A 25,599-nucleotide genomic window follows, 5' to 3' on the forward strand; every position below is an offset into this window, starting at 1 on the left:
TTCATTTTCCCTACCTCCTTGCCACACAAACTCCGGACACTGTGCCTGTTGGCAGCTAGTCCCTCCACATGCTGGCAGACAGCACTCCTCTCTCTCCCCACCCATACACTGCTCCCCTTTACCCTTCCCCACCATCTTCAGATTGCTTTCCATGTGACAGTTGCATTCTGGTCCCAGCTGCCAGAGTTACCTGTCGTGTGTGTGAGGTGTGCTTGCTTGTGTGAATGAATGGTATGTGCATCTCTTTCTTCTTCTGATGAAGGCTGTGGCTGAAAGCTTAAGTGTAAGTATCTTTTACTTGTAACTGTCTGAAACTCAATGTGTCATCTTTACCGTAAGTAATGATCTATCTTTTCCTACATTATTGATAAGCTAAATCTCTATTCTTCTGCAGTGGTTGTAAAAATATTTTGTTTCTTCAGAAGCTTTGCAATGTTTGCTGTTGATGGGGCCACACATGAGAGAAACACAAGTAGCTTGGTCTCTTTTTGCATTATTAATGTATCACACATTGTTTGCATTGTCTTCTTAATTTGTGTATGACTGTAACCATTCCTTTGGAAAATCCCTCTGAGGTATAGGTAACTGTTTGTGATCATGTATGGCCCAAGTGTTTTGGAAAGAAGTGTTCAAAACAGTGTTACAATTGGCTGGGTGACTGAATTTAGATGCATGCAAATACAGATCCACAGGTGTCAGTTTCCAGTGTACAAAGTTACCTAATGTGCAATCTTGCATCTTGAACAAAAGTCAAGAAATAGGAGGCAGCCACCTTATTCAACTTCCATACTGAATTTCATTTTGTCTTGGACAGAGCAGAGTACTACAGTAAGTTAGAGGACTCCAATAAATTTATCCTACTAACCAGCACATAGTACATTGTTAGCAATGTTTGTGTGTTTATTGTCCTTGACATTCTTGTCATTAGAAATATACTTGAACCCACATTGTCACAAATGTTTGTTATGTGCTTCTCCCATGTCAAGTACCTACCACTGTCACACCCAGGAATTCATAAGTTTCTGTCTGTTTTAGATCAAAGTCCCCAACCTTAACAGTAATATTGTTCAAGTTAAATGTTTTGTTTGCATGTACCTGCATGTATGTGATTTTCTTCACATTTATAAAAAGATTATTTCCTCTGAAATGATTGTATCAGTCTGCCATATTTAGAGAAGCTCGCTTTTGTAAGTCCTCTGATGAAACAAATTCTTACAATAAATTAAGTGCCATCTGCAAACATGGCAGCATTTGCCCTACTGTTTTGGGCATATCATTTACATACAAAATTAAAAAAAAGTAGTGGGCCAAGCACTGATCTTTGAGGCACCTCCATATTTAACAAATTCAGGATTTGAGTAGACATTTTTAATAGTATTATTCACATTTTTTTTTCTACACAATGTTTTCTTTTCCATGAATTATTTTATGATATCGGCTGCTTTCCCCTGTTACCATAGCACTTACACTTTTCTAATAATATGTTGTGGCATACATCATGAAAAGCTTTTGAAAGGTCAAGGAACATACCACAAACTTTCTTTTGTGGTCTGGTGCCTTAGTTACACATGCTACAAATTCAGCTTTTATTAGTGAATCTACCCTTCCTACACCCATGCCGGGCATCATTCAAAGTACTGCATTTTTCTATAAAATTTGTATTATGTCTGTCATTAGACTTCCTAGTAAGACACCTGTAACAGTTATTGGTCATTAATTCCCTGGTCTTCCTTGCTGCCTCCTTTGAAAACAGGGATTACTTTACTCTTTTTTTAAACATGTTGGTAATATTCCTTCTTCCCTAGCTAAGTTTATGAGGAAAGTCAGAGGCTCTACTGTTTAGTCCCTAAGTATTTTTTGTTTAATACAGAGGCAGAAAATAAACTAGAATATTGTTTAAAGAAAACAATAAGTTTAACGAACCAAAAAGGCACAAAATACATAGGCAGCAGAGGAGGAAACAATTCATTAGAGGAGGAAACACTTATTTTGGTTTGTAGGTTTAGACAATTTCTGTTCTCTGCCAAACTTATATGAAATCAGTATGTTCCTTTAAAGGTGGAAAGTTGTAAGGACACCTCTTTTCTACGTGCTTTATTTGTCTTACCACAATATCCCTGTATTGCACATCAACATGGTCCACAACATCAAGGAAGTGAAAGAAGACTGCCTTCTTGCCTTCCTTTTTCCTGAAAACCTTCACTGCTATTGGATGTTGCAAAAATACATCACCAACATAAAACTGCTCTCTCATGCCTTCCTGTGTGATGAACACCACAATTACAAAATCATTGTCTCATTCTTCCAATGGTTCATGCGAGATGACCTCATTATGGACAGCACTGTCATTTATTCCAGGCTTTTGCAGCAATTCTGAAGGAATTTTGCTGACTGATAGTAGCTTCTTGCTATTCTTTCTTTAGCCATCCAATAAGTCTGAATTTGCACTCTGCTTTTGGGGGTGATGCTGTTTCCTGGAGACAGCAAAGGTTTCCTGCTTTTGCTTATGACAGGGCTGCTGGTTCTACTCAGATGCTCTTTTCATTCTCACACAGACATGTGCTAAGCACTTCATATTGATTGAAGAGATTTCTGATCCAACAAATTCCAGCCCTGTTGTATGAATTTTTTCACCACATGCCCTTGCCTGTTCAAATCCTCCTGCACTGAATCACTGACATCATTTGTTTGGAATGGGAATCCCCAATCACCCCATAGTAAAATCTCATCAAAATTCATTTGCTCATCTTCTTCAGTCAATATTATCTGATGACCGAATTTCTGTGTAATGTTTCCTTAAACAGTCTGTGTGCAGAGTCATTTTGATACTTGATATTTTTCAGCAATATACCTTACACTTTTGTCTGTTCTTTTAAATTCTGAAACAGCGTTAATTACGTTCTCTTCATGACATTTTTTGTGGATTTGCATGAAGGTCCATTTCACCCCATGAACTTACAATTTCTGAAAAAATGACTATGTGAGAACAGCTATTGACAATAGACTATTGTAATACTGTAGCAAATCACCTTACAAGTTACAGCACTATATATGCAATTGTACTAATGTTTATAATGCTTTTTACTTTTACACAGTGAAGTAGGTTTGAACAGAACTTTACAAAGCACTTAACAGTCGTTGTTTTAACCACTTGACGAACAAAATAGTTGATTATGCTGCATGTGTGTCTGTACATAACCTCATTTAATAATTTATGGGGACAGATGAGCATCAAAATAAACTTGAAATCAAATCCATGCAACACAAAAAAGGCAGAAAATTCAAGCTGTTGCACTTCACCTTTAGTGCCCCACTTCACCCCAGTTGACATTTGCCTCATTGTCTTGTATTATGTCTTTGTTTATGCAGCCCCCTGTCAATGTCTGAAGTGGTATCTAACAACTCCCATGTACCTGTTGAAAGTTCCTTATCAAGGGACAAGTAATACAAAGACAAGTACAAGACTGCACGTACACTTTTCCAAGTCTGAAGATGATGGGAGCTACACTCATCGTATTATCACATGATTTTTGCCAAGTCACCTGGCCAGAAACCTATGAAGTTTATTTGTTTGGTGCTCATTGTACTGCATGTGGGTACACTCTATCCTGTACTGCATTTCCTTCATAATTTAATGTATCTACCTGACAGAAGTAGCTTTCAACTGTAGCAGCAGCCAGCTTTAATTTAGATCACCTCCCTACACCAAGTCAAAACTTGTGTTAATTCTAACTCTCAGTGGCAGTCATACAAACTGTGTGGAACTAATGTAGTAGCACCTAATGATTTGTCAACATTAACTAGAAAACGTAAGTCAATGATCTCAAAATGTGGAATGAGTTTTAGTAGTATTTTAACAGTGATTATGTTATGTGTGGATTCAGTTGTGAAACAGTATGTGTATTAGTAATGGAATAATTGTGCAAAGCCAGTCACGTTCTACATTACATCAATAAACACTGTTCTTTTCTTCTGTTTTTAGAATGTAGCAGACATAAAGAAGCTTAAATCTTCTGGAATATGCACAATAAAGGGGATTCAGATGTGCACTCGCAAAAAATTATGTGGCATTAAAGGTTTCTCAGAGGCTAAAGTTGACAAAATCAAAGAAGCATGTTGTAAGATTGGCACAGGGATGGGGTTTCTGACAGCACTAGAAGTTAGTGATAGGCGAAAATATGTTTTTCGAGTAAGCACAGGAAGCCAGGAATTAGAGTGAGTAAATATGTAAGATACCAACTGCGCTTAATTCTTAGAGGCCAATCTTAAAGTCACAGAAATTATTTTGTTGAATCATTTTTATTGCTGCTGAGAATAAGAGGCACATATATTTCTAATTTTCAGTAAACTTTTAGGCGGAGGTGTAGAATCCATGGCAATTACAGAAGCATTTGGAGAATTTCGAACTGGTAAAACACAGTTATGCCACACATTATGTGTGTCTGCACAAATGCCAGGAGCAAATGGGTATTGTGGTGGCAAAGTGATTTTCATTGATACAGAGCATACCTTGTATCCTTTTTTGTATATTGCTAATCTATAACACAGAAGCTACACATTATTACTTAATAAATTATTTTTATCTTTATTGTTATCAATTTTATCATCATGCTGATTAAATGGAAAATCTACATTTATTTTGTGAAAAATGGAAGTATCACATGCATCAAACATAAGAAAGGACATGGAATATGACCATCTATACTGAATAAAAGTGAAGGTAATTACAGTGTAAATTTCTAACATGGTAATTAATCATAATACATAAATCAAAGATGGGATTAGAGTAATATAAAATCATCAGGAATTGACAAATTTTATAAATGACTATTTCTCTGATACTGCAGAGAAGTTGCAATAAAATCTTCTTAAACCATTTGTAGCATTCACAACAAATTACACAGTGAGTACAATTACGATACTTCCCCCAAAAGAGCTTGAAGTTAAGAAGAAATTAAAGAATCAAAACCAGGATGTCAGGATACACGGCTTTGGTTCCAGCCTATTCCAATGGTGTGCATAGACAGCATACAAACCCCATTCCAGAGAGTACAAGACATGAAGACAAAGTTCTCTTTGCTGATGACAGCAACAGTTACATCATAGTCTGATAAAAAGCAAGAACTATTAAAGAAAGCAAATGAAATGGCCAAGGATGTTTACAGTGGAGCAGTATGTAGTAAATTAACACTGAACATAAAGAAAACAAGCAGCTTGCACTTCGCATAAGGAGAAGAAAACAACTCTGTCATATTAAGCACATATGATAAGTTGACAGATCATGTAACAAACACAGAGTTTTTAGGAATAAATATTGATTGTAAGTCAATATGGAATGAACATACAAAGATACTGGAAGAAAGGATATCACCAGCATGTTATGATCTTAGGGTTCTGTTCTAAGTGTGTCTTAGTTATGGGATACTTTTCTCGGGATCAAAGGCACAAAACAGGCAGACAGTTTCCAAGCTGCAGAAAGGGGCTGCATGAATAATAACTAAAAGTAATAATCAAGCCACCATAAAAAACAATTTAAAAAACTGAGTATTCTTATTGCACCGTGTGAGTACATGTTTCAATCAGTTGTGCATATCAGGGAAAACATTATTAAGTATTTCACTAATAGTTCTACATATAATCATGGAACAAGAGCCAGTTTGGGCTTCAATTTACCAAAGGGAAAGAAAAAGCAATATTTTCTATCAGGGAACAAAATGTTATAATAAATCACCCAAGGAGATGAAAAGATTACTACAATACACTTGTTTAAAACTTACTTTATAAGTAGTGCTTAATCCACCATTAATAATTACTTAAAGGACTTGGGGTAATGGTTCATAACAGAAGCAGACAGCGAAAAATCCCTGTCACAGTACAAAACATGATTACTGAGCACTGCTCTTACCAGAAAATCATGTCCCAGGCTCCATTGTGCATAATAGTAATGTCTCTTCATCTCTTGAGCTCAAAGTCTCACTCATTATGAAAGAATGCTGATCCAGTTTTTCAGACATACTGAAGAGAGGACATGAAGACATGTATGGGGCATAATAATATGCTTACAGGTCTGGAATTAGTTTTCTGAACAACCTTTAGGGAAAGCAAAATACATGGCAGTACGTCATGGTCTAGGAGTCACCTGCAGGTGTCTATAGTGTGTACAGTGACACAGACCTCAGATTTGGGAGGTCCACATTTGCTCTATCTGGGCATTCTGATTTAAGTTTTTCTAAATCATTTCAGGCTTAGCTCATCTAATTTATACAAAAGTGGTGATATCATACTGACTACAATCCTACTACCACCCACACACATTTCGCATAAGAACCATGAAGATAAGATACTAAAAATTAGGGTTCATATAGAGAGTTGCTATTCCCTCAGTGGAACAGAAAAAGCAAATAACAAGTAGTGATATATGATACCATCCACCATACACCATACAGTGGGTTGCGGAGAATGTGTGTACGTGAAGATATTCAGCTACCAAACATTGTTCTCTCATTTTTTTTATCATAGCTCCATGGAGTGCTCTGTAAAAAAGTTACCACTGGGGCAGGCAAGTGGTCTGGCTGTAGATACTTTGTGCTACCTATGCGAAGCTGGGATGGGTTGCTCGTCCATAATAAATGGACCATTAACTGGAGTCTGATGGCCTCTGTAACAAACTGACAAATTCTGAACTTGTAGATTAATTAAAAAATTTGATGAGCCTGTGTCAGTTTATAATTGAAATGCTACTGTGTTAACATGAAGTTATCATTCACTGAAAAGATCACATTTTTGTTATGTTTCATACATGAAAATTTATTGTTTTATTCATGTTCATTCTGAAAATCATTTGAATTTTTATTTTGAATCTCTTTTGTATGTCTGAGTGTCTTATTTCATTGACTCACTTGTTTAGTGTTACAAACTTTTGATCTGGGCAATTTTCTTGCTTGTCATTAACTCCATAGCATGCACAAGACTGTAATTTAGCATGAAAGAATCTTTTCATGTAATGTTGATTCCATCCTGTGACTTGTGTATATGGCCGGACAAGTTGTGTGGTGGCACTGGTTGGCTCAGCAGCATAAACACAGTATCGTCTGTGTCCTGGAGCACATCAACAGATACTTGCATCAGCTTAAGTGCTCAAATGAATGCCAGGCAGTCTTGCAAAGATGTATTAGTTAAGCTAAGACAGACTTTCTTTAATTTGCAAATGCATATCAGTATATTTTGAATGAGAGAACCTGCATATGATTTCTTTTACTTTTCATTTCCACCCACACTGAAATTTACACTCTCTCGTTAAGCCCCATAATTGTGAAAAATTATGCAAAATGTATTTAAGCCTCAGAATATGATTCTAATTTATCTTCAATTTCTGAATCTGACAGAGTCACTGGGTCATCTTCTGGACATAATTTTTTGAACTGATATGAACATATAGTGATCAGTATTATTAATAAGGAAAGCTTTGTGCTTATTATCACCTGATACTTGATGTGTGATGAAACATTGTTCCTGTGAGGAGATATAATTCTGCCAGACTTCATGTTTTCAGTCAAATACTGGGAATGGTGGTGGTGGTATCATAAAATTTTCCTGGCCCTGTTGCTTCTTAGCTCCTATTTTGTGCACCACAGGCAGCTCTTGTGTATTGGAAATTTTCTGCAGCATATGCAGTAGACACTGTAGGGAAGAAGCCTACTCACGCTGTATAAAATTCACATCAGTCTTTCTATTGTGTGCCAGCCTAGTCTGCTGTAACTAGCTCTGACGTCATAAATGTTGCGCAATATTTTAAAAATCAAGTATATAACCTGAAATGGTTCTAGCATGTCAGGAGTAATACTAAATCAATATGAGTTGAATATCTGTTCAATAACTAACCATTTTCAAAATTTGGACGTTTTTCTGTAAAAATCATTGGCGCAACAGAAAAGAGCTAGAAACTTAAAAATTTATATTTAGATTCCTTTTTCATAATAATTTAGTAGAAACAGTATTCTGGATCTCACAAATTAAAATTTTAGTTGACATTCATAATTTTCTGGTTTTTTACTTAGAAATTAAGGAAGCAAGATAGATTAAGTAGGCGAATAAATAAAGCTAGAATGTTTAAATTTAAGTAGAAGGGAGATCCACTATAATCATAAAGATGTGAGAAGTTTCAACTGAATAACTATAAAACTATAGCGATAGCATATCTCCAAAGGGCAAGTTCAGAGCTCGTCTACTGCGTGTAGTGTAATTAAATTAATTCTCTCGCCCAAAATAATTGACTTAGCCACGTCAGACTTTTATTATGATTACTTACCTGTGTGCTGAATGCACATTTAAATTGAGAGCTTCATCGGCCATCAGCAAAGGAAGCGATGATTTATTCAATAACTTGAAGTGGTGCATTACTAGCGCAGCGGCTAGTAGGGAGAACCGATTTGATCAGGCGTTCCCTTAACCATCAGCACCACGGCTTTATATATAAGAACGCTGCGTGAGGAAGTAAGGCCCCAGTTCTCTCCAGACGCTGATTAGCGCACCATCTGTGTCGGGAGTTGCGTCGCGTTGGTATCATTGCTATAAACAGCCTCGGATGCCGTAATAAGTTACTCGGGATACGCGTAACCATGAAATCGTTTTTGAGAGAAGTGTTAATTCTGGGATGACTTTAATGATCTAACTTCAGTTTGTGTATGTCGTATTTTCATGTGCCGCCGCAGGACAGACATTCTACCATTATTTAGCGTGGCGTTTGTTGAACTTTATCATCAAATTATGGCGAGCATTCGCTTAAACATTTAATTTGAACAGTTATAGTTGTATCAGCGCATTAGACTCTGAACTGCTCTGTTAGTTGGATTGTGTGGATTCTTTTTGGTCTGTGACTTTCCGAATATAGTGAACATTTTTAGAGAATCGTTTTTGATTATGAATCCCAGACAATCTCCTAATTCCTCAGAGCTATAAGCTGTAGCTATAAGTGTATTTCTCAGATGAAGTGGGCACTATGAATTCTAATTACAGGCTTCACATTTTGCTAATCACTTTCTGGTTGCCAATATTGTAGTTAGAGAGCCAGTGTTGAGAACGGCAAAAGACAGCATAAATAATAGGAACATTTATATAACAATTAATTCCATGTGCTGCCCCACATATGGTTAATCGGCCGGGAAATGCATCTTTTCTACATTACAAAACATTCTACAAATAAATAACTACAATTTCCACCAGCCGCCCCACAAATGTTGCTAATCGGGCGGGAAAAACAAAACATTTTATATATAGCAATTAATTCCACCAGCCGCCCCACAATTGGTGCATCGGCCGGGAAATGCATCTTTTCTACATTACAAACCAAACAATATACGTAACAACAATTAATCCACCAGCCGCCCAACAATTGGTGCTTCGGCCGGGAAACAAACTGAGTAAAAGTGAAAGTGATTTTTAAATATTCAGATTCGGAAGTGAAATGTGACACACAACTGAGCAAGGGAACAGTGATAGACAGTGTTACGTGTGTATGTGGACGACGCCATTGGATTAACAACGCATCTGGATTGACGGAGCTGGCACTGAGTCTAGCGGCGCTGCCAGCACCGCGAGAAGCCAGTTTCGCCTCACCGCAGTTGTCCGCCGGAGCAACCGGAGCCGTGCCTGCAGTTGCGGGCCACGCAAACACACAGCAGCCGTTGAAGTGCCGTCTGCGGTTCAACGCGCCGCGTCACATCAGTAATCCTGGTACGCCGTGCCGGCAACGCCATACGTTGTGCAGAAGGAACTAAGTTAAGTGAAAAGCTGTTAAAATTTTTACTAACCTGCACTAAAAGACTGTCGGCAATGGAACCGCCAGAAGAAACTGACGTTAAACTTAAATCAGAACCTATGTCTGTTTAGGGAACTGTAAATCCAGACAACGGTTCAAGTCTAAATATGCATGAAAATAGTAATGTTAAAGTGAAATATGAAGTATTGTCTCCTGACAGTAGTGTGAAAAGGGGCAATGATTCAATAATAGAGACCCCTGTAGTAAAGCAAAAATCAGAAATTGTTAATTTATTGCATGACAGTTTATCTGATGAGTTAAAAACGAAACAGTCATCAGAGGTGGTAGAGTTTAAAAAGGATAAGTTAGATATGACTGATCAATCAGAAGTTTCATTTCGTTTTGATGATTCTGGTATTGGAGCTAGTTTTTCGTCACCTGAGTGTGATAAAAAGCCAGCTAGTGAGCAACCCAAAGATACTGAGGCTATTGATTTAAATGTTATATTACAAGCAATAGCTGCCAGTAATGCAAAATTGTCAGCCAGTAATGCTAGAATGACAGCTGAATTAAAGTCTGAAATAACTGAGGTCAAAAGCAGTAATGCAAAAATGTCAGCCAGTAATGCTAGAACGACAGCTGAGTTAAAATCTGATATAATTGAGGTAAATAACAGGATTATGGCCAGCCAAGCCAATTTTAATAAACGATTGGAGGAAATGGACAATACCTTCAAGGCTGGTTGCAGTAAGTTGAAAGAGGATCTGGACAGTTTGAATTATAAAATTTATTACAACCATGAGGATATTAAGAAAAAGGTTGCTCAACAGTTATCTGAGATGTATAAAACAGTAAAATCCGAAGTTGCTGAGGTTCGCAAAGACTTCCAAATGGAAGATGCGAAGCTGGAGCACAAGTTAACAGAAAAGATCGAGGCGGAATCTGAACTGTGCTCAGATAGGTTTAAAGATGTTAATATAAAAGTAAACATATGTCAAGCAGAAGTAGATGCAATCAAAACTGATACTACTCATATTGTGCAAAGAGTAGATAATGTTGAAATGAGAGAAGAAAATATTAGTAGTAACATTGCTAACATTGAGAGTAAAGTAGCTTCAGTAACTTCTGGTAATGGTAGTATGCAACAAGTTGTAGCTGCAAACGCCGCTTTTATCAGGTGTTGGCAGTTCTTGCAGTTCGATCCAGATAAAAATATCCACCCGCTAGATTTCTGGAACGATTTTGAAGATGTGATTCCACCAACTTGGTTGGAACGAGAGAAAATCTCATTTATTAGAAGCCATTTAACAGGTGACACAGGGGACTGATGACCATAGCTGTTAAGTCCCATAGTGCTCAGAGCCATTTAACAGGTGACACCATGCGTTGGTCAGCTGATGTTATGTTGAAGTGTATAACACTAGCGGAATTTAAAACAGCTTTCATTAATGAGTGTTGGTCTAGCAATAAGCAAAATGAAGTGTTGAGAGAATTTTGGAATGGAAAACGCTTCAATGCAGGCAAGGAATCTATTAAAGAATTTGCTAGGTCATGGAGCTCACGTTTGTCACATTTGGCCGAAAAGCTAAAACCTGAAATGATAATACTAGGTCTTGGAGCCAAATTGCCATGGTATTGGCAAACCAGAATTATATCTGCCCCTAGAGACAATCTGGATCGTTTCATTGAATATTTGGAATGTGTAGAGAGTGTGGCTGTCAATGAGGAGCAAGCACGTAATAACAGAAATGCTAATAACACTAGTAGTAATTTTAAGAACGAGCAGAATGGCAGTGTAAACATCAGAACAGTAGGTGTTCGCCATCCTAAGAGAGGTAGGAATTGGAGAAATAATTATCAGAACCAACAATGGGATCCAAATGATAGTAGTTTTGTTCCGAACAAAATTATGCAGGTAAACAACAGTGCGGAAAGCAATGCTGTGCCAGTTAACTATAATGGAAATAAAGTAAACAGTAGTAGGCCAAGGCAGGAAAACTAGTTCCCGTCTATGAGGACACTGGCACTCACCAGGCGGTTACTTTTCCTAAGTCAGTAATTACAGTAATTGGTAAGACAGATCAGAATACTCAGACTGAACATGTGGATGAGGGGTCGGTAGCATCTAAAAATACAGCAGAAATATTAGATCACTCACAGTATTTGATAGATACCGTGTTAGAGACGCTTTCTAAGTGGGAAGAGAAAGAGAAGGCACAGCAGTGTAACGGTAGGGAAGAGCTACAAAATACTGAATTGTCAGGTGAAGAAGCAGAAGAAATTCATGCTTATATTTACGATGAGGATGATATGCTCTTATCTAAAGTGCCTGTGCAGGATGTTGATACTGTACTAATAGATTTAGGAAAGGAGGTAAGTGAGAATGTAGAGGATAGCCTGTTGGGGGTCGATGAACCCAGTAGCTGTGACCAGTTGTCACTTGAGAAGGAACCCGACGATAATAGTGAAAGTGGTTTAGCTGTAACTAGTGTTATGCCCGGTCTGGAGGCGCAGAATCGCTCAGACTACGGTAATTTGGGTCATGTTCAGCAAACTAAATGTAATGAAGTCGTGCGGTGTTTCGATTTGAAATTAGTAGACCAACTGGAAAAGGCAGCTGAAAATGTAATTCAGGAAACCCCTACACACTTTGACCTAAATGTAATGAAGACAGATGTCAATCACTTTAGTTGGAGACAAATCCAAAAGGAACTATTGGATGAGTTTGAGGAACCACCTGTACAAACTTGAATAAGCCACCCTATAATAATAGTGAATATGTTGTATCAATGTACATTGTCTCTTAGACAGTGGAAGTGAGGTGAGTGCGGTATCTCAGTCCTTCTTTGATGCATTACCTGGTAAAGACAAGCTTACAGTAATGAGGGTATCAGGACTAAGAATAATTGGTGCTACTGGCAAGGTGTCAAAAATGGTAAAGCAAGAAGCTTTACTGCCCTTTAATATTAATGGTAATTTAATTGATCATTCATGCTTAATTGTAAATAATCTCAGTATTGAGGTTTTAATTGGCATAGATTTCTTGTCAAAATATCAGAGTGTTGTTGACCTTGAAAGAAGCCAGTTAAAAATGGTCTTGCCGATAACCGGAATAATTACAGTACCTTTTATTGATAAACATGTAGTAACTAATGATGAAACTTGGGAGCTGCCTATACGAGTTCTGAAAAATAGGAGCTATTGGGACGAAGGTGTTAATCTTAGTAAAAGTAAGCTAAACACAGAAGAAGAAGAAGAAGAAGAAGAAGAAGAAGAAGCCATTATTTTGGACAAGATAGAAGCTAAATTGCAGGAAATCGATAAAATTTCAGCTAATCAGAAGGAAGAACTGAGACAGGTTTTAAAAAGGCATCATAAGGTATTTTCAAATCGACCTGGTGTGGTCAAAGGTTATGAATGTCAATTAAAGGTGAAACCTCGTCAAGTGTTTTTCAGGAAGCCATACCAAATACATGTAGCTAGGAAGGAGGTGGTTCGAAAGGAGATACAGAGAGTGCTAGAGTGGGGTGTGATTGAAAAAGCGGTCAGTGAGTACAATAATCCTCTTGTTGATGTACCAAAAAGAGACGGGAGTGTCAGATTGGTCTTGGACGCTCGTTGGTTGAATGAAATAGTGGTTAGGGAAAGTGATAGACCGCAGAACATGGACGAGTTATTGCAAAAGTTCCGGGGAGTATAATTCTTAACTTCTATGGACATCACATGTGGATATTGGAATTTGCCACTGGCAGAAAGTTCAAGGAAGTACACAGCTTTCTTGTACGAAGGAGTTTGTTACCAATACCATGTGGTACCTTTTGGACTTAATATCTCTGTTTGTGCCTTCGTACATGTGATGTGCCATGTTTTAGGACCAGCCTTAATTAATAAAATAACAGTCTACGTAGATGATCTGTTAATAGCAACTCCTACCTGGGAAGAACACATAGTTTTATTAGAGGAAGTGTTAGAGGCTATTGAGAGAGGTGGCATGAAACTAAAGATTGAAAAGACAGAGTGCATTAAAGAGGAAATAGGTTTCTTGGGATATATGATAAGTGGGAAAGGTATTCTGCCTGATCCAGGCAAGCTAGCAGTCACTGAAAAATTGGAGGCTCCCAGAAACAAGAAGCAGTTGAGATCAATGTTCGGTCTTTTCGGCTTCTATAGGCGTTTTGATAGTGATCAGGCTTTTAATGCGCCCTGTCTTCACCTCCTGCTGAAAAAGAATACCCCTTGGGTTTGGACAGCAGAATGTCAACAGGCGTTCGAGGTGCTTAAACAATCTTTAATTAATAGTCCTATTTTACATCATCCTGATTTTGAAAAACCATTCTGTATGTCTGTTGATGCTAGTGGCTATGGTATAGCTGTGAAGGTATTCCAAGTAGAAATAGAAAACGAACAAGAAGTGCACAAGACTATAGCTTTCGCAAGTCGATCTTTACAGGCAGCAGAGAGAAATTATGGCATCTCAGAACTGGAAGCATTGGCAATTGTATTTGGAGTACAGAAGTTTGAGCAGTATCTATTAGGTCACAAGATAATTGTTTACAGTGACCATAAGGCGTTGACCTTTTTAAAGACCTGTAAGTTGAGGAATGCTCGTTTGGTAAGATGGTCATTGTATCTCCAGCAGTTTGACCTTGAGGTTAGATATATTCAAGGGAAAGACAATCTGGTAGCTGATGGGTTATCTAGAAGTGCGGAGCTCTGTGATGACGCAGGAATTACAGCAACAGACCTAAATGAAGTACGAATGTTTGCGTTGCACGAAGTAAAGGAAGAAAGTGCATTGAAGAGGGTGATTAAGAACTTGAGACGTGAGCAAAATGCAGATGACCAGCTGAAATTAGTAAAGAGCTATTTGGGAGATGCGAACTATCACAAGGTTTCACAATACTACTGTCTGCATAAAGGTATTCTGTTTAGGAGGAAAAAGGTAGGTGTTTCTGAGTGGAAGCTGTGCTTTTCCTCACAACATGTAGACTTACTTATCGACTATGTACACCTGAGGTATGGGCACTACCGTGCAAAGAAGTGCATTGCAAAATTAAAAGAGAAGGTTGTGTTTGACAACATGTACCGCCGTGTTGCCAAGCACCTAGCATCTTGTGTAGTGTGCCAGAAAGTCCGTGCTGCTAACACCAGAATACAAGGGGATATGCATTCAGTAGAGCCAACTGAAACGCTAGAATTACTGGCTTGTGATTTGTTTGGCCCTCTTCCTGCTTCGAGAGGTGGGTGCACCCATGTTTTTGTTGTTGTGGATGGATTTAGTAAATATGTTAAGCTATACCCAATTAAAAGAGCAAATGCAAAAACGTTGGTAGAAAAGTTGGAAAAAGATTTCTTCGTGAACATTGGCGTTCCGAAGAATCTGCTGTCAGACAATGGGCCTCAATTTACTTCTGATAGATTTAAGGAATGTCTAGATAAGGCCGGAGTGAAACACCTGAAAATATCTGCATATTTCCCCCAAGGAAATATGAGTGAACATATTATGAGAGAATTGAATAGGCTTTGCAGGACTTATTGTGCTCGGAAGCACTCAAGTTGGGCAGAGCACATGAAGTATTTTGAGAATGTAATTAACAACTTAAGGCATGATGCAACTGGTTTTGTGCCATGCGAATTGATGTTTGGCCGAGAACCGCACAATGTGATTTTAGATATGGTAGAATTCCCTATTCTAACGCAAATATCCACAGACGAGAAGAAGTTAAAGGCTAGGGCAAATATAAGAAAAAGAGCATTGGAAAGGAAGAAGCGTCATGACGAAAAAGCTGTACCCACCAGTTTTGAAATAGGTCAGATAGTCCTTGTCAAAACCAAGGAAAAATCAAAGAAAATAAATGCAGAAACAAAGAAATTCATGTTCGTATACCAAGGACCTTTCAGGATCATAGGAAAACCACATGCCAATGCATATAGGCTAGAGTACCCTAAGAGTAAAAAGCTATTAGGTCTCAGGAACGTGATCGACCTAAAGAAGTTCATAGGTAGTGATTGAATTCTGTAGGGAGGAGGTTGTTCTGTAACTTCTACACAGTGTGGCAGCTGTGCAGTCCCAGCTGTGTGAGATCTTCTTTCCTTTTCAGGTCTCACTCATTCGTCATCTTTCCTATCTACAAAAATTTCGACCCCTTCTTTCCAATACGAAAAATTTCTGAAACTAATGAATTCTGAAGGGAGGAGGTTGTTCTGTAACCTCTACACAGTGTGGCAGCTGTGCAGTCCCAGCTGTGTGAGATCTTCTTTTCCATTTCAGGTCTCACTCATTCTTCATCTTTCCTGTCTACAAAAATGTTGACCCCTTGTTTCCAATATGAAAATTTTAATAAACTAATGAATTCTGAAGGGAGGAGGTTGTTCTGTAACCTCTGCACAGTGTGGCAGCTGTGCAGTCCCAGCTATGTGAGATCTTCTTTCCCATTTCAGATCTCACTCATTCTTCATCTTTTTTATTCACCAAAATATCGGCTCTTATTCTCAAATACTAAAATCTTCCATTATGGTTATCAAGCCAGTAATAAACTAATGAATTCTGTAGGAAGGAGGTTGTTCTGTAACCTCTACACAGTGTGGCAGCTGTGCAGTCCCAGCTGTGCGAGATCTTCTTTCCTTTTCAGGTCTCACTCATTCTTCATCTTTCCTATCCACCAAAGTTTCGACTCCTTCTTTGCAATACAAAAATTTTCCATCATGGCTATCACGCCATGAGTTCTGTAACCATTCTATCCACCGATTAGTGAAAAAAAAATCTAATGTGACAAACCTAACAGTGACATAAACAACAGAGAAGTATGACATAATTAAGATACAAATGTATTTGAGTAACAATTATGTATAGAACCCTGGTAATATTGTAAGTACAAAATGTTGTTTTATTTGAAATGGTCCACCATCAGTAATTTAAAAAGATATACGAATTCGTGTACAAGCAGGATCTGTAGTGGCAGTGAAACCTAGTGTATGCATTAGAGCTAACTAATTAATAGTAAAAGAGATTGCTTAGTGTTATGAAAAATAGGCAGATAAGTTGTAAGAATAAACTCACCTTGTGTAGCAAGGAATGGCAGTGTAATAGAATTGAGTAGTGTCTGTGGTTGAAACGTGAAGGACACATCCCTGAAGTATTTATAAGGTTGGAGCTGGCCGTTACTTGGTGTAGTGTGTGACAGAACACACCTACACGTATTGAGGTTATGAGTTGGAGGTGTGAATGCGACCATAGGTACCCTTATGTTAGATGAGACAGAGCAGCTCATGGTGTCCTATAGGTTTAAGGAATTTAGCATTATCCTCATCCATAATTACTTAATGCACTTGAGTGGTAGGTGGAGAGAGACTACCTGTGGTTTCAGCGTCCGATCGAGTGGAAATGGATTGCCACGTGAGCAAACTGATCAGCTGCAATACACTATAGATATGAAAGAAATGTGCTACCCTATGTGTTAAATGTTAATAGAGTGAGAGTTAAATAAGTACATACACTAGCAACATAATTGAGTAACATAATGGCAGACGAGAAACATTATTTATAGCTCAGCATAAATACACTTTGATGAAGTACGTACATAATTGCAGATGTGGAACTGACACAGCAGTAGAGGACCAATAAGTGGATTTAGTAGTCAACTAAACGTAGTGTGTTTTGAACACTCAGAACTGTCCTATTACCACAAGTTACTCACATGTACAAAGAAGCTGAGAAGACAACTACAAATCAAATATACTCATACTATCTCTAAGAATAAGGTAATTGAAGATGAGTCAGCTAAGTAAATAAAATACAGATTTGTCAGGAATGTACCGAGCATTGGTTCCGTGTTCCGGCCCAGAAATAATAAATTGAAATTAAATAGGATTTATGATTGTATGCCTTGAGCATAAATTTTCTCTAGTACATGACTAACGGCGTTTTGAGCCATTTGTTTACCGATTTTATGACAGTTAAGTAACCACGAGAGTAAAATTGAAAAAGTTCTGTTAACTTTGTTCCAGTAACATATTGAAAGGTAAAATGTATATATCCCCATTTCATTATGACCCACCCTTAGATATTAAGTGAACAGAGTCTGAGGCACTCTTTTTGTTTGTTCTACAGGACAAACCAGATAATGGCAGCCTGGTAGCTGCGTGAAAGCGTGGAGTGACTTGGACACAACTCACAGTGACCCATCCCCTTTCCCCATGTAATTTAGAGTGAACGTGAAGGACGCACACCATAGCAACTTCCCCTCCTATACCCTTGTGGATGGAAGTGTAGAACGCCAGCCAAAGCGGCTACAACCACATGTGTAAAAATGAAATTGTCATGATTTGTGAAATTTTCTTTCAGGTTTAGAAAAGACTGCTAAGATATAATTATCTGTTTATGTATCATGAATAACTGTGTTATTTTCTTTGAATTTGTGTATGTAAAAATGTATTTAAAGGATTTAAGATTTTCATAATTTTACATATTTTATGTGTTTGTCTGTCTAAGGCAATATGTATGCCAAAGTGTTTCATTGATTTTGCTAAAATTTTGAGTGATAATGCTGCTTAAGAGGCAGTGAACAAGCCAGCAATTTAAATAATTGAAGTAGGTAATCAGTTTTCTTTTAATATTTCTATATGTTTACATTTCAATTTTAATTTTTTCATAGGGAGTTAAGCTGTACTCTTGCTTCCCTTTTTGTAATTAAATTTTTTTTTCTTCGTTCATTAACATTAAAAAAAAAATTTAAGTAGAGGGTAATGTAGGGAAGCAGCCTACTCACGCCGTATAAAATTCACATCAGTCTTTCCATTGTGTGCCAGCCTAGTCTGCTGTAACTAGCTCTGACGTCATAAATGTTGCGCAATACTTTAAAAATCAAGTATATAACCTGAAATGGTTCTAGCATGTCAGGAGTAATACTAAATCAATATGTGTTGAATATCTGTTCAATAACTTTAACCATTTTCGAAATTTGGACGTTTTTCTGTAAAAATCATTGGCGCAACAGAAAAGAGCTAGAAACTTAAAAATTTATATTTAGATTCCTTTTTCATAATAATTTAGTAGAAACAGTATTCTGGATCTCACAAATTAAAATTTTAGTTGAAATTCATAATTTTCTGGTTTTTGACTTAGAAATTAAGGAAGCAAGATAGATTAAGTAGGCGAATAAATAAAGCTAGGATGTTTAAATTTAAGTAGAAGGTAGATCCGCTATAATCATAAAGATGTGAGAAGTTTCAACTGAATAACTATAAAACTATGGCGATAGCGTATCTCCAAAGGGCAAGTTCAGAGCTCGTCTACTGCGTGTAGTGTAATTAAATTAATTCTCTCGCCCAAAATAATTGACTTAGCCATGTCAGACTTTTATTATGATTACTTACCTGTGTGCTGAATGCACATTTAAATTGAGAGCTTCATCGGCCATCAACAAAGGAACCAATGATTTATTCAATAACTTGAAGTGGTGCATTACTAGTGCAGCGGCTAGTAGGGAGAACCGATATGATCAGGCATTCCCTTAACCATCCGCACCGCGGCTTTACATATAAGAATGCTGCGTGAGGAAGTAAGGCCCCAGTTCTCTCCAGACGCTGATTAGCGCACCATCTGTGTCGGGAGTCGCGTCGCGTTGGTATCATTGCTATAAACAGCCTCGGATGCCGTGATAAGTTACTCGGGATACGCGTAACCATGAAATCGTTTTCGAGTGAAGTGTTAATTCTGGGATGACTTTAATGATCTAACTTCAGTTTGCGTATGTCGTATTTTCATGTGCCGCCGCGGGGCAGACATTCTACCATTATTTAGCGTGGCGTTTGATGAACATTATCATCAAATTATGGCGAGCATTCACTTAAACATTTAATTTGAACAGTTATAGTTGTATCAGCGCATTAGACTCTGAACTGCTCTGTCAGTTGGATTGTGTGGATTCTTTTTGGTCTGTGACTTTCAGAATATAATGAACATTTTTAGAGAATCGTTTTTGATTATGAATCCCAGATAATCTCCTAATTCCTCAGAGCTATAAGCTGTAGCTATAAGTGTATTTCTCAGATGAAGTGGGCACTAGGAATTCTAATTACAGGCTTCACGTTTTGCTAATCACTTTCGGGTTGCCAATATTGTAATTAGAGAGCCAGTGTTGAGAACGGCAAAAGACAGCATAAATAATAGGAACATTTATATAACAATTAATTCCACCCGCCGCCCCACATATGGTTAATCGGCTGGGAAATGCATCTTTTCTACATTACAAACCAAACATTATATAACCCAATAATTGCACCAGCCGCCCCACAACACATTCGTTGAGACATGTCTGAAAAATGTAACTCAGAATACTACACAATGTTCTCTTAAATCCTGCTTGAAAGGAAACTGGATTAGGAGTCCACATGCAGATTTATGCACTTAGAAATCAATGTATAGGTAACATTCTGAATTAAAGTGTTGCCACAAAAAGGTATCAATTGCTCACTCAGATTTGGTTTGGAAGTTATACTGTACTGGTGGAAGTCCTTTCATAAATCTGCTTGAAAATACATTGCCAGTTATGGCAGCTTGTTTTTGTTGCCAGTTTATGTTATTGGCTGTACTTTTTCTTGTTATCTTATGTTATGTTATGTGGTTTATTCATCTCATTACATACAATTTTCTAATCATTTGATTTGATGTACAGGAGACATGTCAAGGTTTACAAAAGAAACTTTTTTCACTTTTTTAAGAGAACTACAAAAGTTTACATTATATTTTACATTTCTAAGTTACAGCTACACATGTACATAAAATAATAAATGTATTACAATCCCTGTGTTCAGATTGTGAAGCTGTCCTCAATGAATTCATCGACAGAATAATAACACTTTTCCACCAGGAGAGTAAAGAGCAATCTTTTCAGTGAACCAATCTCCATTTTAAATATATTACTGCCTTTTATTTTATTGAAAATTTTTAACCCCATATACTCTGGCGTTTGGGCATAAAGTTTTAAACGATGTGTTGGAAGTTTGAAGTTATCTCTGTGGCGAGTGCTGTAGTTGTGGTCAAAACGGAAATTGTCTAGTGTATGTTGATTTCTATATAGGAACACCACCATCTCATATATGTAAAGTGAGGGGATAGATAGTACTTTTAAATTTTTTAACAGTGGTCGACAGGATTCCCGTTTTTTTGCAACACACATGTTTCTAATTACTTTCTTTTGTAATACTAGGAGCCTAGTGACATTTGCTGAATTTCCCCAGAAGATTATGCCATAACGAATAACTGACTCAAAGTAGCAGTGATAAACTATCTTTCTGGTATCTATGTTTGTGGCACCTGACAAAATACACATTGCAAATGCTAAGTTGTTCAGTTGATTTGCTAAGTAATCTATGTGTACCTTCCAATTTAAATTTTTGTCAAGATTTAGGCCTAAGAACTTCACGTGGTTTGCTTCTGTGATATCCTGATAATTGCAAGTTATCTTTATTTCACTCCTTTCTGCTGATTTAGCTTCAAATTGCATCATTTTGGTTTTAGTTACATTTAGTTTTAGTCCATTTTGATAGAACCAAGATTCAAGTTTTTCTAAAGTGTTTTTGGCTTTTTCTGGAATATTTTCAGATACCTCATTTTCAATTAGAACTGATGTATCATCAGCAAATAAGACTGAATGAACATCAATAGCAAGTGGTAGGTCATTTACGTAAAAAAGAAACAGATAGGGACCCAATATCGAACCTTGTGGGACTCCTTGGGGAACTGTTTTCCAGTCTGATGAATAATTGGTTCCATTTGAAGTTAAAATTACTCTTTGTTTCCTACCTGACAGGTAAGAGCTAAACCATTTTAAAGCAGTGTCTCTGATTCCATACATCTGTAATTTGTGGAGGAGTAATGCATGGTTCACTGAATCAAAAGCTTTAGTCAGATCACAGAAAATACCTGTGACCTTTCTACCTTTATCTAATGTGGAGCATATTTTTTGGATAAACTCATTTATAGCATTCGCAGTGCTTTTACCCTGTTGGAATCCGAACTGGTTTTTAAAAATTATATCATTTACAGTAAGAAAGTTATTAATTTGTTTTGCTGCAATCTTTTCAAACACTTTAGAGAAGACCGGCAAGAGAGAGATAGGGCGGTAATTCCCCATATCTTCTGTCGATCCTTTCTTGAATAGAGGTTTGATCTCACCATATTTCAATACCTCTGGAAAGCATCCCTGTTCATAAGATTGATTTATAATAGTTGACAGTGGTTGGGAAATAATATCATACACATACTTGATTACAGATGTTGTTATTTCATCCCACCCATGTGAGGTTTTGTTTTTTAGAGACAATATTTCCTTTTCCACATCCCTTTGGGTTATTTTTTCAAGTTGTTTAAAAGATGTGTTCTGGCTGTTTTCCAAATTTGTGATGCCCTGATAGAATGTCATATCCACATCCGATCTTACTACGTTTAGGAAGAATTCATTGAAACAACTTGACATCTGAACAGGGTTTACTATAATTTCATTTTCATGTCTAATTTTCAAAATCTCATGAATTTTTACTTTGGCTCCTAGTTCAGACTGAACAACTGACCACACTGCTTTTGTCTTATTTCTGTGTTCTCGTATGAATTTATTATTTGCCATTTTTTTAGCTGCCGCTACAACTTTCCTAAATACAGCTTTATACTGTTTGACATAAATGACAAAATCTGGATTTCTGTTTGATTTTAACTCATTGTGGAGCTCTCTCTTTCTGGAACTAGAGATCTTTATTCCTGTTGTAATCCATTTGAGTTTACCATTAACCTTCTTTTGCTTATATCTACGAGGAAATGATTCATTAAATACCTCTAAGAAACAATTTAAGAATTTGTCATAGTTAATCGAGCTTGAACTATTGTAGTCTACAGGCCAGCTTATTATACTTAATTTACTGCGGAATAAATCCATTTTACTTTTACTGAGATCCCTTTTTATACACACTTCTGGAGACTTTAGGTTATTTGCTTTTGGGAGCTCAATAAACAGAGCTGCCAATTTATATAAATTTAGCAATACATTTCCTTGTCCCCAATTTATGCAATTGTCAGGTTGCAGGACTGCTCCTCATCACCAATTTATGTTTTGTTCGCCAATAACTTAGATATCCAACGTAAAGGCACAAGGTAGCAAAAGCCAGCTACTGAGTTCTGTGGCTGCAGGTAAGGGCCCTACTTGCATGCTTACCATAATCACATCACAGGGCAATATATCTAAAACATAATAACTGTGGCAAGACATGAGAAACAAGAACAGTCATTTATTAAAATAAAGTACATCAAAAAATACTCAACTTTAGCTTTGTTGCTAAGGTGTGGCACTGATGTAAAAGTTCTTAGCCTGATCTTGCCTTACTCCGTAGATCAAGACTAACTAATCAAACTGAACTCCAGTGCGGACTGCAGTTAGAAAGTTCCTAAGTTCAGTTTCTCAATAGATAAGCACTTTCGCTCTCACTTGGGCTGATCTTTGACACTTGGTGTTAACAGTGTGATGACTAGAACTGGTGAGCAACTGTAGGTAACTTGCTGGGAACTGCTGTAGGGAACTTAACAATAACTGTGGACAAGTGGAACTGAAGGTAACTGGCTGACAGGCACTGTGAAAATAAATCAATCTGGTATGCAGAATATTAATGTGCAACTCTGAAATGATTCACAGATGCAAAAAAATAGTTCTAGGTTTCAGCACTTTCTGTGGTGGCAAATGTAACTGTTGATGGATGAATGGACTACTTGAATGTCTTCTAGAAAAAGCATAAAGTAGTTCCTAAACACAGAATCTCATGATACAGATTCGTGAAATTTTGTGATTCGGCTTTCGTTGAATAGTTGGCATTTGTCTTCAAATGTCACAATGATAGCTTCCACTTGTGTGAACCACAGATTTGATTATGTGTGCCAGAATGCAGTAAGCTTTACATTGCTATTCCTGGGTGAGCAACTTAGGAAATGCTGATTATTGTTTGTCTCAGGAAAAGAAAGAGAAACAGACTTGGTTATAAGCAAAACCAGCTGTGAAGGTGAAAGCTCTGCTTGTTTCACTGTAATGTTTTCACTGGGTGTTCAGTTGATCCTTCCATTGTTTGTATCACAACACACTAGAAAAAGGTATGTAGTGTCACAAAAACCAATCAGCCCACAATCACCACTATCACTGTGGGATTGGTTATTACTTTTCTATAATATAACATAGAACATGGTGACTAATATGAAGTACAAATTTATTGCATTCTGGTACACACAATCACTACTAAAGTATTATCATCAGACAACATAACAATATTATGAAAAATAAATTTGCCTCTGAATTATCTCCTTATTTAAGAAGTGTTCAGATATACCAATAATTTCAGAGTCAACATCTATAAGCAGTTCACTAACTTTATCTCTAATGCCTTGTATGTTTTGATGAAATATACTAATTCCCTCATTAATCGGATACCTAACCTTTGTCAAAGTGGTTTCTTTGTTAGAGAGACTTCCCTTAAGCAGGAATACCTGTCAGCTGACCTCAATCTAAAAAAGGTACAGCATATTGGTATTCCAACTGCTATGGATTTATTTATTGATTGTCATTTTTTATTTATAGTTAATTGTTGCTATTTGAGTTTACATATTGTCATTTTATCATTAGGAGATAATGAATAGAGCTGTGTATGACATAAAATGGAGTGCTAAGTGCAGATATCGGAACATTTCCGATATATGCCTCTGTTTCAGTTTAGGAATGGGATGACAGCAGCAGAGGCAGCCATAAACATTTGCGCCATGTATGGGGATAATGCCATTGGCCAGAGTATGCCAAAAAATTGTTTTCTCATTTTAAGGAGGATCGTTTTGACATTAGTGGCTCCACGTTCAGGAAGACCTTCGTGGTTTTTTGAAGAACATTTAAACACATTAATCCACAATGATCCACTTCATTGTACTCAAGAACTGACAAATGTGATGAACTGTGATCATTCCACCATTATGCAACATATTCATGCAGTGGGGGAGGTTGTGTGTGTGTGTGTGTGTGTGTGTGTGTGTGTGTGTGTATGGCATGCTCTAGGCCAAAATCACAAAAATCATTGGATGGCCATATATGCATCTCTGCTTGCTCATCAACAGGGGCTCATGAACAACACTTACCATTCATATCCTGTATCATTACTGGTGATGAGAAATAGTGTCCTTATGCTAATGTAAGGAAAAGAAAGGAATTGCTGAGTCCAAACAAAGCAGCAACTTCCCATACAAAGACCTGCACACATCCACAAAAGATGTTATGCATCTGGTGGAACATCAATGGTGTGGTGTACTATGGACTCTTCCGCAAGGTGTAACCATCACTGCTGACATTTATTGTCAACAACTGTGATGTCTTACAGGTGCAGTCCAGGACAATGACCAGGAAGGCTGCACAAAGTGATGCTACTCCATGCTAATGACCGCCCACATTCTGCTAAACTGACAAAAAACACTGTATAGGAGTTGGCTTGGGAAGTCATTCCACTTTATACACATGATATTGCTCCCTCAGATTTTCACCTTTTCTGTTCTCTATCAAACAACCATCAAGGAACTACCTTTTTGGACGAAAATTTACGCTAAACAGGGCTTGATGAGTTCTTGGTTTCCAATTTCTACAGTCACAGAATTGAGAAGTTACTCCAGCATTGGCTGACTGTTGTAAATAGTGAAGGCAAATATATTATTGACCACTAAAGTCTCTTTTATGTGTATCTGTTGTGTTTATTAAACTTAGGGGAAAATGCGTTGAGCGTAAGCAGCAACCCAATAATTATGGACTGTTGCTTCTGTCTTCTGCATACTG

General features: G+C 37.3%; 1 protein-coding gene across 1 annotated transcript in view; it reads left to right on the forward strand.

Annotated features, from left to right (window-relative positions):
* LOC124607139 (meiotic recombination protein DMC1/LIM15 homolog) overlaps window positions 1-25,599 on the forward strand; it is a 117,997-nt gene that overhangs the window by 49,705 nt on the left and 42,693 nt on the right. Inside the window, exons 2-3 of the mRNA XM_047139347.1 lie at window positions 3,983-4,215; window positions 4,345-4,512. Coding sequence (XP_046995303.1) covers window positions 4,043-4,215; window positions 4,345-4,512 — 341 coding nt within the window. The 5' untranslated portion in view covers window positions 3,983-4,042. The remainder of the gene's footprint in view (window positions 1-3,982; window positions 4,216-4,344; window positions 4,513-25,599) is intronic.

This window comes from Schistocerca americana, chromosome 3 (genome assembly GCF_021461395.2).
Source record: "Schistocerca americana isolate TAMUIC-IGC-003095 chromosome 3, iqSchAmer2.1, whole genome shotgun sequence".
NCBI classification, from domain to species: Eukaryota; Metazoa; Arthropoda; class Insecta; order Orthoptera; family Acrididae; genus Schistocerca; species Schistocerca americana.